The 15,149-nt window shown below is 37.7% G+C and overlaps 1 protein-coding gene across 1 annotated transcript; it reads right to left on the reverse strand.

Annotated features, from left to right (window-relative positions):
* Positions 1–487: 487 nt before the first annotated feature.
* Positions 488–10,998, reverse strand: slc17a5 (solute carrier family 17 member 5). The gene is made up of 11 exons (XM_038272543.1): positions 10,810–10,998; positions 8,110–8,306; positions 7,633–7,866; positions 5,824–5,911; positions 5,009–5,095; positions 4,367–4,485; positions 3,154–3,315; positions 2,927–3,059; positions 2,698–2,845; positions 2,042–2,132; positions 488–1,588 (listed from the first exon to the last, which is right to left on the reverse strand). The coding sequence occupies exons 1-11, from the start codon at positions 10,892–10,894 to the stop codon at positions 1,451–1,453; spliced, it is 1,482 nt and encodes a 493-aa protein (XP_038128471.1). The 5' UTR covers positions 10,895–10,998; the 3' UTR covers positions 488–1,450.
* Between the last annotated feature and the right edge of the window lie 4,151 nt (positions 10,999–15,149).

Here is a 15,149-nt window from a genome sequence, read left to right on the forward strand (position 1 = left end):
AAAGCCTTCCTGTAGCAGAAAGAGGGCGCAATCATTTTCTTTTCTAGTCGAGGACCAACATAAGTTCGGTGAGTTACATATCAAGGTTTTTTTTCATGTAACCACTTTGGTCCAAACTTAATATCCTTTAGGTTTTTCTAAATCCATTAATAGAATAATAAATAAAAACTCAAAACAAGTCAGGTTTGCCAATGGCTGTATTGGATTCATTTTTATAAGATGACAATGAATAACATTTTCATTATAATTATTTCCCATCATATGCTTTACATTACACTGAATTAACAGAAAATCCCTTTGATTCCTTGGATATCAACATAGAAACAAGATTAAGAAACATAAAAACATAGAATGCGTCATCTATGCTGGATCAAAAATCTTTTTAAATTAAGGCACAAGTGCATTACCTTAGTTTCCATAATGTTGCTACTTTTTTAAAGCAATGTGGATATAACACATTGTTTTGAGTAATTTAAACATTGATTTGAAAAAATAAAAAACATTTAATTCAGTTGATAAACAACCTTCTCATTTCATGTATGGCATAAAACTCCTGAGAAAAGGGCGTCCATCCTTTGGATGAGTCTTTTTAAGCTTAGTCCACCTTTAACCTAAACTAATCTATTCCCTCATTAAGAAAACAAAAGCTTATACACAACAAATAATGTTTCTTTAAGTAAATGAGCCTTACTTGTAAGAAGGTTTGTGGTGAACAATCAATTAAAAAAAGTAAACTTAAAGACTGATATGATTCCCTAAACAAAATTACATTACAATAAATGTTGCAGGTAACCACAAAAAACAGCTATAAAGTCATGTTAACATAAGCATAATTTCTTTCCCTTTCTTTAGATAAACGATGTGCTCTCGATTTTAAAATCAGAACTATAGCATCCATTTTTGTCCTGACACTTCAGCCCAATTCCTAAAACAAAACAAAGTTAAAATATAGATAAAAATGAGACAAATTCCTGGTTTGTTTGTTTTCATTTAAAAGGACTTTGCATTTTCTAAGCCTTACAGAGAAATTTAAAATGTCCTTCCCGATCGTCTATGTGATCTAGTTTAGGGTTTTTGTATAATGACACATTTAAAGCAACAGTAACGTTGTTTCTGTAGATTCATAAGCACCTAACAAAGCTTAGATAACTAGTTAGGATCCAGACTAACTAACTAACTGGCCCTTTACACAGAAACATTTAGTCTCTGGCTTTGTAATTTAGCAGCTTAACTTTAAAATTAAGTATGCACTCAGGCTTTCCATGGGCTGCAGGAATACCCTTTTAATACTTAATCATTTTCTTTAAAGGAACATGTGGTCAATCTTCAAATGAAGTTTTACCTTCATCCTAATCTGGGTCTTCATTAGCATGGCGATTCTCTAAAGTATGACCTTTAACTCCAACATGTTCCGGACTAAATGTTCCTTCTGAATGAATCTGTGGACGAATCAGTCGCCGTGAGGATAGGATGTGTGGACCGCCCAGGGTTGCACGTTCCCTCTTCCAAACAGCGTGTAAAACAGTGCGCCAAACACGTTGATGCCGGCGGCGATGTAGAAGACGGTCTGCCACTCCTCTATAGTGTTCTGTGTGATAATTAATGCAGAAATGAATACATAATACATTCATTTATTTGTTCCAATTTCCTCTTTTGACAACAAGGTAACATCTTGGTTAGAAAAGGAGATAAAAACTATTCCTCCAAGTATTTTATTTGAACTTTGAAATGAAAATAACAAGTTTGTTCATTTTTTTCTATTTGACACTCAAATATACGACTTGGCTGAATAAAAAATAAAAGCTGAATTCACATAAAAAGTAGAAATGTGCTTAAGAAACAGTTTGCATTGTAGCTGGCCCACTATTTGAAGATGAGCGCCCCAAGTGGTCGAAAAATTGCAATGTATTTCTTTTAAAGCTCAATACATTCTTTATTGTTGGGGTAAAGCTGCTGAGTGGATTTTTAAAGGTATAATTAGAGAAGCTAACTCAGCCCTTAACGGAAGACGGAGGGTTTCAAAGATGAAGCGCATACTTACATTTTGTGTAAGGGCTCTTGCTATGACTGGTCCCACCATGCCAGGGATGGTGGCAAAAGTGTTGGTGATTCCCAGCAGTATACCAGCATACCTATAAATAATACATGCATATTTAACCTTAATTTATAGTTTACAACAAAAATACACCACAACAAAAAAAAATCTAGTTTTTGATCCCTTTTCTTAAAGACTTTTCTTTGTTTTTTCAGTAAGCTCTTACACTTGCAGGACACTTTATCTGGCATTTAAAGAAAATATCACATCCCTACAATTCAATCCATTAGGACACCTCCAGAATTAGCATCAGCCTGCAGGTTTTAATGGTTTTAATTAAGGGGAAAACAATCCAAACCTGTCTTGATCGGTGGGAAAAAGTGATTGCCCCCTAAAGCTAAACCTAATATTTGATTGGGTTACCATCAGCAGCAACAACTGCATCAATCATTTGTGATAACTTACATTTATGGTAGTCTTTTGCAGTGCTGTACAGGAATTATACTCACTCATCTGAACAGAATTAGTTTAATTCAACCAGGCACAGCCTGAGTTCAGCTCAGCATTTAAATTTGAAATAAATTCTGAAAAATGTATTTCAAATAAAAAAAGGGGGGGGGCAAACACTGTATCTATTGTTGAGAGTTGGGACTTATCCTTACGAAGGAGCGATGTCGAGGTGGTTGATATTAAACCCAGAGGCAGAAACTCCACCCAGAGCAGAGGAGAGGGTTAGGAATGTCACAGCCAAGCTGTAGTTACAGCCGGTATAACCTGCTGCCACCAGGAACACCGCTGGTCCAATCATACCTGTAGAAATGGGACCAGAACATCTAATTACTTCCATTTATCACAGATTTTTAAACTCCAAACTATCTAAATGTTGGTTACCAATCAGAGAGAAGGATTTCCTGACGATGACTGTCGGGTAGAGGCAGGTTTCTCGTAGGTAATCAGCAACTTGGCCGCTCAGCACAGCCATGAGAGCACAGCCCACGTACGGCAGAGCTGAGAGAAACCCGTTCTGTCAGGAAAAAAATGTTCTTTCATCATTGCCTGCCTGGATTTATTAGCCAAACAAAAACATACTTTTGTTTCTCCCAGTAAGGCATTGCTACCTGCTGTATGCTGAATCCCAGTATGTCACTCATATAAGTCGGCAGGAGAGTGAGAAGTGTGTAGAAGGTCCAGTTGTAGGAAAAGTGAGCCACAACGATGGCTAACAGGGGAATAGATGTTACGATGGCTCGCCAGGGGATGTAGCCTGCAGAGTGGGACAGCTGGAAAAAAATGGATGACTAAATGAAAAACGGAAAAAAAGCATCAAAACATTTCTTTATTTGATGTTACATGAAATTGTGGAAGCAGTTGTGCCCTTATTAAGCAATGTATCTCATCCAAACCAATAGCTGCACTTTATCTTCCAGCTAAACTCAGGGTTTCCTCAAAGGATGCAAATAAATGCAAAATTAACTTCTGAGATAAAGAAGTGAAAATGTATTAGAGGTAGAGGTACACTTTGTCTCCCCCTGCTGGTGTAAAATATAAGCCGTTTTCTCAGCTGAACAGGGGTCCTGAGTGATTAAAATTTAACAGAACAAATAAATTTAAGAAACAAAATTATTTTTGCCTTTACCTAATAAAAAATGACAATTATATTTTAATAGTGTGTGATTTTAAGAAATTACGTGTGTCTGGTTAGAATTATAGCTTGAAATTGAAATTTTGCTCCACAAATTGTTGTTCTTGTCATTTTTACACTTCAAAAATTCCTCACATAAATATGTGACAAACTTTAACCTGCATCATACATGTTAACTATACTTTATAAATCCCCTTTAAAGTAGAGAGTAGCTGTAAATTGGACGGACTGAAGCCGCTCTGTTAATAGATTGCCTTCTTGCAAAAGAAAAAGGATGCAGTATGTTCTTCTTTATAACTCATTCATTAAATTCCATAGTCCAGATTATTCCCACCGACTATCTTTCATCTATGAGTTCCCCGGACAGGATGGTGTATTATTTGAATTATTATCTGAATTAAAGTAGAAACAAAAAGATCATTCAATAGAAAAACATTAAATATCTACAGCAGATGTTTCAAAAGTTGCTTGTTAGGTTTTACAGTACAGAGCAGCTGATGCACGGCATGTTAACCTGCTGTGGTTGAACGTTAGACATGAGCTGTTTATCAGCTGTGGCAAACTGCTGATTCATTGCTAGTTTGGTCACAAGAATGAAAAAACAGGACGAACAACAAACTTCTTTAATTTAATTTGCAGATATTTTCTGACAGCAGCTCAGAATCATTTCCAAAGGCATTTAGTGATACCTCATTTTTCAGAGAATTGATGATGTAGAGCCTCTCCTGCTCTGATATACGGGGATGACTGTTTGGACTGTCAAAGACGAAAAAAGCCCACAGGAAGAACCACACCGAGCCGACCGCACCTGGACACACACACATACAGACACATGACTTCACACCGACATGTGACTTTTATAGATTATTGTGTTTAGAAAGGATAGCAAAGAGGCCTTCAGTCAGCAAAAAGTAAACGCAGTGGAAATTGTAATTGGTTTTTATCCACCAGCTGTTTCCTCTTTAATCTGCCTAATCATTGTTTCCAAAGAGGAACCAGAAACTAGCTGATAATGTTGACCTATCACTGACAGCGGCTTCCATCACTTAGACATCAGGTATTTCACCTTCTCAGTCTGCTTTGTGTTTAAATCTCACACATCTTTCTCATTTAACTTCATTTAAAGAACACATCAAATACTAATAAACTGAATTTTCACATCTAATAAAACAGACAATCAGACAAACAGCGTATTTGCTTAGCAGAGATAGTTTGTATTGATTGCTAAAAGGCCATCTAGAGGTCTGTTGTAACCATTACAGCACATCTGCTCTGAGTAGCAGATAAGAAGACAGATTATTCTTCCACTACTGACATTCCAGACAAATTACCAAAGAGGTAGAAGACATAGGGCCATCCCAGATAGAAGCAGATTTCACCAGACAGAGGAAGGGCTACGACGGTACCCAGCTGGGCTCCTGGGATGGAAGAGAAAAAAAACAGGAAAGCATCAGTCATCAATTGCTGTGGAAATACTGCAGGACTATTAAAACATAGTCAACTACTAATGGTGATTGGATTACAGAGGTTTAAAATCAGGTATTTAAAGCAGGGGGTTAAGCAGGACTCTGAGCATTAATAAGGACAAATTGTTGTGATAAACTGTATAAAATCATTAATTAGCAACAGAAGTCCAGCGATCCTGAAAGGGTGATCAACCTGAATCACAGATACCGTTGCTTTCAGTGCACTATGCAGTAAACGACCTAATCAAATTATACTTCGCAATTGGATTTAGCTCTAAGGAAATTCTCGTGATTTCAGTTCAGAATCTCCATATCATCATAAACATCCGGACTTGGAGGAGACACAGCAGCGAATTCAGCCAAACTGAAGAGAGCAAACATGTAGATACGTTACAGCTGGAAGAGAACAGCGGCACTGTATGCTTTAGTGGTTTACAGCAGAGTTAAATGACACATGGACTGAACACAGAAACATGCTTTCAAGACTGAGATTATTAATCCAACCTCTGTTAGCTGATACATTAATGTAGAGAGCAGAAGGATAAGTCCAAAGTTTATTATGTGTTAAAAGAATTTTAAAGTCCAAGAGCTGCAAACGATACGTTTTAAAAATCTTTTTTAACATTACTTATGGTCCAAACACGGCTTCAGAAACACATTAATCCTGTATGGCTACTAACCGATGTATGAAATGGTGAGCAGTCTGCTTCTTTCCAGCGGGGGGGCCCATGCTCCCCACATGGTATACATCGCAGGAAACGTGACGCCCTGGATGCAAAAAAAAAAAAAAAAAAAAAAAAAGAATCAAATAAAACTGCTGAATTTTAGGAAACAAATAGAATTGGTTTCTTGTTTTTAAGTTTTTCATATACAAAGTGCAGAGAATAAGTATTTGTATCCTTTGTGGGACTTTGGATGATGTGATATGGCCTTACAACAGATTTTCAACTAGATCTGGACTTTGACTAGGCCACTATAATAGATGAACAAGCTTCAATCATATATCTTGCTTTACAAAAATTCCATTTCATCAGCTTCTAATAGGTTTCCTATTGGGATTTCTCTTCCCATTAACTCAGAACATTTCCCTTCTCCCTGTTTAAAAAGAAACCTTCCCACAGCATATTGGTGCCTCCACCGTGTAGAGATGATGCCTTCAGGGTGACATTCAGTTTCTGCCGCTCAAATAGTTTAACATGTGGTTTATACTGTGGTTTATCACACATAGATGGGTTCTGTTTAACCATAAAATGATTTCAGGCAGAACACAACTGCAATGGATAATTTTACAACAATGCACCAGTTTGAGTTTATCTCATAAAATGAACTGAAGCTGTTTTCTCGTGTAGCGGAGCATGAAAAAATGTAAGGGGTGTGAATACTTTTGCAGAGCCCTGCAAAGGTTTTAGTGAACTCCAGCTGTTAGTAAACATAAAAGACCATAAATCTGTTGAAGATTCACACGAGGGAGTTAAAGTGCTAATGGTAACAGGCTGACCATCATATTCACAGCGATTCTGAGTCGTCTCAAAGAGAAAAGAGTTTTTAACTCTTAGTGCTTTGCTCAGAGCCTCTCTAAGCAATGTTTTGACAGAAAGCGTTCCTCTCAGTGAGGAGGTGTGGTTTACCCTGTTGCTAGGTGGGAGCCTGTCCTCCAAGAGCTGTGATTGGCTAATTGGCTAATAATTGGGCTCAAATGTGGTTAATAAATGTGTGTCATTATGATAAAACATGATGATGAAGACTTATTGTACCTCATTTAGATCCTCATTATTTGAATTTGTTTTTTGTGTTTACTCGCTATACTCTTTATTCTCCTACCTTTTTTTTTTATTTAATATTAATGGGAACACAGCTGTCAGCATTTTACTTTGATTGCCTGCTTGAATGAAGATCTGTGTTTAGCAAAACAACTATTAAATGAAGAAAATCAAACTGATGAGAGGAGAAGAAGTCACAATTTGTTTCCTTTGGCCCGTTTCATGAATTTATTTTTTAATGATCCTGCTGAAGCAGAGCTGAGAAACAATTTCCATGTTCAAAAAAATTAAGATTTCTTATTCATTTAGTCAAATTTAAGATGAAACCCACTAGCTAAACAACAAAGAATGAAATTGCAGAATTCTTCTGTACACAAATAAAATCATTATTACTTCAGCGTTTGGTTGAGGTGCAGGAAACAATGCTGAGGATATAAACTCTGTCAGGATGCCTTCCTGCTGCACTGCTCCTACACTGACCCTAGCACCACAGTCAGAATCAGGGAAATTAAATAATAAAATTGTTTCACAGTACCCGCAGCTTTAGTTAATAGATATGTGTTTTTAAAAAGAAAGTTCTGTGTGGGAGTGTAAGAGAGAGGCCATTATTCCTCTTATTTGTGCAATAATAAACCCTGCGAAGAAAAACAGGCTAACCATGTGTTTGGCTCATTCAATGAGATGTTTCCAATTCTGCAAAGTATTAGTGACCCTAATTAGTTGACCTACCTCTCCGATCCCCTCCAGCACTCGCACAGCAATGAGGTAACCCGCACCCAGATCAGCAGCCAGAGGCGTGAGCAGCGTGAAGAGGGCGGTTCCCAGAATACCGAATCCCATCAGCCACTTCGCTCCACAGCGGCTAGCCAGGTAGCCCCCCGGGATCTGTGTCAGGATGTAGCCGTAGAAAAAGGAGCCGAGGATCCAACCCTGGGTCGCAGAATCCCAGTTGTACACGTTGGCCTGAAAGACGGGTTTTTTTAATCGACTTAATCAAAGCATTTAAACTCAGCGCATTCTTCTTTTTCTTAATTTTCCCCAAAAGAAAACCAGATTGCATAAACACACCATGGTACATTTTCTGTCTAGTCATGTAAAGGAGGAAACATACTTAACCAGAAATTCACTGGAATTATGTTGCAGCCACAAAGTTGACAAGAAGTGAAAAATGTCCCAGTTCCCTTCAGATGTGGTTAAAGTACCCACCGACTGGTTGTGCTTGGGCTGAATAGGATCGTCATGGGAGGCGCACACCAAGCCACTGTGGTTGTCGCTGGATTGATGGGTGTTGTTAAGCATGTCCACCATCGCCACGCTGAGGTTCACCCTCAAGGAGTAGACGACAAAGAAGCCATAGCTGGAGAGCAACGCCAAGCTGTAGCGCGACGAGCAACATGCTGGGGCTGAAGGACGAGGGAGGAAAAGAAGAGCAGAGGACCAACGCTCCGTTATTCACCAAAGATTCACTAGTGTTGCACAATTAGAAACAGAATATGATGTCTAGTAAGAATGATGGACAAAAAACTAAGGTTCATGCAAACTTTTTCTAGGAAAAAAGATTAAAGTTCAGATTTTTGAAATCAGCAATAAAGAATTAGCAATTTATATAACTTTTTTCTCTTTTTTTTCACTTCTAAAAAATTTTCCCTACTCTTTAGCATTTTAAGAAGATTGTAGTGGAAAAGGTATTCAACTATTCATCCTAGTTAAATAAACTCAGTCGGCACTTTATCATATCTTTGCAAAGAGAGAACAGTTCATTATACGGCCCTTATGCACAGTATTTAGCTCTGTTCCAATCCTTCAGCCACTTTTGGTCACTTTTCCCTCTCACCACATACTTTTCTGATCACCATATTTTTTTCTCAACATGCTTTTGCTTTTTAATTTGAACCTGTTTCTCTGAGGGGCTGAGGTGATTTCCTGGAACTTTGCCTTTCTTCTAGTGTTTAAGAACTGCCAATCTGTCCCATTATCTACAGGTAATTTACCAATTTCCTAAATGCACACCAATCCTCTGGGGCCGACCTGGATAACTGGGGGGATCCCACTCTAGATTACCGACGTCTCAGTAAAAATAAGTACCTTCTGGTGGCACCTAGAACCTTCCTCTCAGTGCTTAGAGAGAGCCCCCACGTTCCTATGCAAGGGTCTTTCGGTTCCCAAGTGGAAAAAAACTAAATCTACCTTTTGTCCCCAGCAAAAACTGTTCTGTTACCTCTACCGTATATTAATTTTAAATCTAAAACTAGTTGAGTCATGCCAACTGAAGATTTCTCATAGTCTCAAAAACATCAGTTGGTAATCTCCTGCTGACCCCTGGAAACATTAAGTCAGAACTCCTCCATCTTTTACGGTTGAGGCCAGGAATTAATCGCAGGTTAATCAGACAATTCTGTCATAACTAAAATATCTAGTCGAGGAGATCCTCGACGTGACAGCGCCAAATTGTTTTTCTGTAATTTTAATTCATTTTTAATTTCACCTTATTTTATGCACCACTTTCTTTCTTTAATAATTTAATAGTTATAGCAAGAGTTATTAATTTCCTGTAAGACTTTAGAGTTTTATTTCTTTAAAAGCACCATTGAAATTAAAATTCATTATCATTACTTAGTACAGTGTAATTATGTGTAATGTAAGGTTTAAACACTGCTTTTTGCCTTCAGTGTGTGCATCCACCCAAGTTAAAAATATTGAGGGTGGATGCCATTCCTTCACCTTTAATTAATTACTTGTAGTTTTAAAATGGAAATAAAAAGCTGATGTCTCTACTAAAGTTACTTGGCTATGGCTGCAATATCAAAACGATCCTTCCACTGTTTCCTAAACATTTTAATTCAAACAACAAATGTAAAATAAGTTGAAGGTTTTAAAAAATTCCATTGAAATAAACCCTTTTAGTCCGCTAAATTACCTCAGTAGTTCAATGTGATATATTTAAGATCAGACCAATAATTATATCAAGGAAAACAAGGGCTTGGTATAATAATTAACCAAAAACAACAAAAGAGGCTCGTTTAACAGAATGATAACCTGACAAACAGCAGCCAATCGTTATTTGTTTTAGATAAAATGTTGGTTTAAAGACAAATCCCTTAGAAGAAAGACACAAATAAAGCTTTAAGCGGAACTAATTCCTGTTTGTCAAACAATTATACAGAGAATCAATTATACAGAGACTTAAAATGCAGAGATTTCTAGAATTAAATGCATATATATATGTTCTTCCAGGTGTTTTTTTTTTTCTGCTGTAAATTAATTTTCCCTTTTAATTCGAATGTGTTCATGTCTCTAGAATGCAGAAGTCATTTTTAATGCTGCAGTTCATTCATAGTCAAACTGCACTGCCAGATAAACCTCCTTATAAGGCGCAGGTATGAAATACTCTGCTACTTTATCAAGATCTGCATTAAAATTAGAAAGCACCACCTCCCCAAATAAAATGTACAATATCAGGACACAGTTTGCAAAGAAATCCACTTTAAAAGCTGCAGTTTGTGTTTCTCATGTCTGCAGCTGAGCTGCTGTGTTTCCTGTCTGCAGGTGTGTAAATAATGAGGATCAGTTAAACCTGTTTTATGACAGCTGACTGACTCTTAGCACAGCTGGTGCTGGAAAAACAAAAAACACCTGAGCTTCGATTAATGAATCCATGAAAAGTTGGCAACGCCAACAACTGGTGCCGAGGAGGGACAATCTGTTGGCTTTTATCCCAATAATGCAAAAGATAAACGCCCTCTGATTATAAGCAGATTTTAAAAATACCTGTTAGATAAACGGAGAGTTATGTCTACTGCTTCCTTAAAAAAAAAAAGAAAGAAAAAGAACCGGACCTACGACTTAAATATCTGTTAGAAGAAGCTTCATGATGTTAGCTTTTTAACAGCAGCAGAGTTGTTTTACCTCTCTGGATTTTCCCTTCCTGTTTTCGCCGAAGGAGCGGTTTCTGCTGCTCGTCTCCATCGCTGTCAGACTCGTACCGCTCCATGTTTTCAGCAGAAGGCGACTAGAAGAGGAGAAACCAGCAGGTAGACGCAAACATCGCTGGAGACAATCAGATAAGCGGAAGTTTAACGACCAATACAAACGGAGTCACGTGATCCCAGTCAGCGGACCCGGAAGCGGTGGCTTTGGTATGGCAAGCAAATTTACCATGTAATAGGCTCTTAATAAAACAGTGCCGTGAAAAAAAAAATAGAATCCCTGCCATAATTTTTTCTACGGAGCCCCTCTGATGACATGGTCAAAAAAATGTCTAATTGTGGCCACGAAGTAGTATTTCGTGTGCACGAAATACTACTTTGTGTTTACGAAATACTACTTCGTGGCCACAATTAAAAAATTTTTTTGACTGTCATCAGAGGGGCTCCGTATTTTTCTTAATTTCTTTGCTTTTTTTTTTTGTTACATTTGCTAATGAGGTTCAGTAAAAAAAAAAAAATAAACAAGGAAAGTAGTTTATCCAAACTAACCCCCCACTGTAATAATGATAATATGGACTCCGCCAGTGCTAAACTCCTCCGAATAGAAGAATAGAATAGAACGTTGTTGATCTCACAATGGAGAAATGCACTACCTTACCTTTTTTTTTTTTTTTTTTTTTACAGTGTCCTGTCTGGCAATGGGGCAATAAGATTAAGATAATAAGATAATTGTCTCAATTGCTTTCACAAGTGGAGCAGTAGGGCTATCTCCGTAGTGTTCCGCTTGATTTATGCATATAAAAAGCTTTATTATTATTCATGCAGGCAGTATTGCAGATTATATGGACACTGCAATCTAAGTAGGACAGGAAAGAAAAAACAGAAAAACTTTCAGTCTAGAAAACTCTTTCCAGATGTTCAGTGAGAATCTATGAATGATCGAATGTGGATCTAAATGACTGATGATGATAAATAGAATCCCCCTTTGTGTAATCAAGTCTCCGTATAAATGCAGCTGCCCTGTGATAGTCTCAGAGGTCTGCTTAAAGCGCAGAGAGCATCATGTAGAACAACGAAAACAGCAGGCAGGTCTGAGATACTGTTTTGGAGAATTCAAAGCTGGATTTGGATACAAAAATATTTCTCAAGCCTTAAGCATTACAACGAGCTTTGTGCAAAAGATAATATTAAAATGAAAGGAGCACCAGACACTTGCAAATCTACAAAGACCCATGGGTGAAGACTGATCAGAGATGCAGCCAAGTGTCATGAAGCGTTGGTTTCACTAGCCCATATGCAGACTCACAGACACAGAGGGAGGATAAAAGTCCAATATTTATTGGAAACCAGAAGCAGCTGCAGGTTCAAGGCTCAGACAGGCATGGTGGCACAGGTAAGACACACGATCCAGCACAGAGAGAAATTCACATACAGCTTATATAGGGAGCTTCCTTAATCAGCAGAATATCAAACAGCTGATCAAGCTAAGTCCAAGCTCCCCAGGCTTGGATCCACGGCGCCCTCTGGTGGGCAAAGTCCCGGATCCTGACACCAAGAGGCCCATGATCACTCTGGATGAACTGCAGAGATCTAGAGCTAAGGTGTGAGACTCTGTCAATGGGAAAACAATTAGTCGTATAATGCAGAAAGCTGGCCTTTATGGAAGAAAGCCATTCCTTAAAGATATCCGTTAAAAAGATTTGTTTAAAGTTTGCCACAAGCCACCTGGGAGACACAGCAAACGTGTGGAAGAAGGAGCTCCAGTCAGATTAAACCAAATTTAACTTTTTGGCAACAATGAAAAATGTTATGCTTGGCATGGAAAGTACCCTGAACTCACCATCCCGGTCAGACACGGTGGTGGCAGCATCATGGTTTGGGCCTGCTTTTCTTCAGCAGGGACAGGGATGGTTAAAATAGACGGTAAGAAGGACGGAGGCACATACAGGACCATTCTGGAAAGAAACCAGTTGGAGTCTGGAAAATACCTGAAACTGGGATGGAGCTTTATCCTCCAACAAGACAATGATCCAAAACATAAAGCTAAATCTACAATGGAATGGTTCACAAAGAAACATATCCAGGTGTTAGAATGGCCACGTCAAAGTCCAGACCTGAATCTAATCGATAATCTCTGGAAAGAACTAAAAACTGTTGTTAACAAACGCTCTCCATTCAACCTCACTCTTGCTGTTTTGCAGGAAGAATGAGCAGAAATGTCAGTCTTTCAATGTGCAAAACTGAAAGAGACATAATCCAAGTGACTGTAAACACAGCAAAAGTTGCTGCTACAAAGTATTAACTTGAAAGGGCCGGATAATTTTGCACACCCAATTTTACCATTACCATTACCATGTATGTCGACTCACTGAAAGTTAATTTAAAATAACAAAATGTTTTACATTAATGTAGTGATACTTTTAATCATTCAGTAGATATATATCAATATAGACTGATGTATTGTTTTACTATTTTCATCCAAATGCAGACTGAAGAGTTTAACCGAATTATCAAAAAAGGAGACTGCTAGCAGATGAACTTTAAAAATGTGAATTTATTGGAAAACTGATTTTTTAAGCACCATGGGCATGTAATTCAAATTGCATTTTCCCTGAACTCAATTACTGAAAAAAAGACAAGTTTTGGTTTGTTTTGTACAGAGAAATGAAGAGCGCATACTTCTTTTACATACTCACATGCAACGACAGAATCAGATGATGTGTGGGAATTACGTAACCTTAAAACACAGGTTTGTTGTTAAGTTGAGGAGCAGCTGAGCTGTCTCTGGGGCTTTATTGTCTGGGGGAACCAAAAAGAGACGCATCCAGTGAGTAAGACGAGAGAAAGACAGAAAGGTGGTGAAAAACCAAAAGATAAACAGTGAGCTGTGAGCTATAGGCCAAATTCTCACCGCATGTTCAAGTGCATAAACATAAACTCACATATGTATTAAATGGTCAATTCTTTATTTAAACATTTACTTTAATAGTAATTAAATTTAATAAACCTCAGCTGTTCTGTAAAGAGTTCTGTGATTTTGTTGAATAAAATGGAGAAAACCTAAGTGTAGAAATCCAGAAAGAAAGCAAGCAGCAGAAAGCAGCAGAGGAGTTTTACAATGAAGGGAGGTAAACCAGGAGAATAAACACAGATAAAGGGAGGGTGATTTGTGTATGGAAGAGCATGTTAGTCCATTACATTAGTTAACAGCTGTGGAGGAGCATGAACTGAGGCAGGGACAGAGGAAAAGTAACAAAGGAGCAATAACCAGAGAGAAAAACCCAGGAATTCGTAGAACAGTCACTAACATGAGTAATTGAACACAACTAAAAAACTTCTACACAGTGCATACAAGAGACAAAAAAATCTTTATTATCAGAAAAACAATAACATGTTGCAGAGACTTCAAATTGACAAGTGTCACAAATATAAAAATAGTATTTAAAACACTTTTAGACATATGAGATATTCAAAATATTTGGTGCGTATGTCAAAGCGCAGCTAGTCCAAGTCTCGCATTTGCGTGTATTTGTGATATTGTGTGAATGTTAAACTGATTATGGATAAACATTAAAGCAGAGAGTGGTCAGATGATTTGGCAGAGCACTGTTCTGATCAATGGAACAACTGCAAACCAACTAAGATATGGTAAGGCCTTTGCCCTAATAAACAGGCCCAACGAGCAGAGCTTTAATAGGAGATCAGCCATATTTGGCAGTTAACATGGCAGTGGCAGTATCATGTCATATGGGTTTAGGTTGTGTGACTGTGGCAGACCTTCACTTTGCAACAGGGCAGTTATAGAAGGCTTAAACTTAAAGAACTTGTGGCAAAAAAAGAAAACTTCTGTTCACTGATACTATCTGCACTCTTTGCAAAGAGGAATCTGAAAACATTCAATGAAGAAAAAGAAACAATCAGAAATATGCTGTAAAAGACTTACAACTATGACTCTTCCAAGAAGCAGTTGAATGGATTGATGTGTCCACCACTGTAACACTAACAAACCAAAAAAAAAAATGGTTTAAACTGATGCACATCTTCTTATCGTTGATTTTAAGCAAATATGCCATTCAATATGCCACTCAAAGACAAACATTTTTTTGTGGCAATGTGACAAAATTTGAAATGGTTTAATGGGAAGTGCTAGTTTTAAAAGTCCTGCAAATAGCCAGAAAATCCCTTCTTTTGAATTGAAATCCAGTCATTATTTGGTCAGAGTGGGCATTCACGCCCCTATCTTATTAGTCAGATGACTGAGCCGAAGGTAAATGGAGTGATCCCTTCAAATCGTTTTAACAATGAAACAACACAATCTTT

This window comes from Cyprinodon tularosa, unplaced genomic scaffold (assembly GCF_016077235.1).
Source record: "Cyprinodon tularosa strain WSP-4 unplaced genomic scaffold, ASM1607723v1 ctg836, whole genome shotgun sequence".
NCBI classification, from domain to species: Eukaryota; Metazoa; Chordata; class Actinopteri; order Cyprinodontiformes; family Cyprinodontidae; genus Cyprinodon; species Cyprinodon tularosa.

Excerpts from the sequence above, each read along its gene's own strand:
- slc17a5 (XM_038272543.1), bottom strand. The coding sequence starts at position 10,894 with ATGGAGCGGTACGAGTCTGACAGCGATGGAGACGAGCAGCAGAAACCG. Across the intron at positions 5,096-5,823 it reads GCTCACCATTTCATACATCG|GAGCCCAGCTGGGTACCGTC; the intron begins GTTAGTAGCCAT and ends CTTCCATCCCAG. Across the intron at positions 2,133-2,697 it reads CACCTCGACATCGCTCCTTC|GTATGCTGGTATACTGCTGG; the intron begins GTAAGGATAAGT and ends TATTATTTATAG.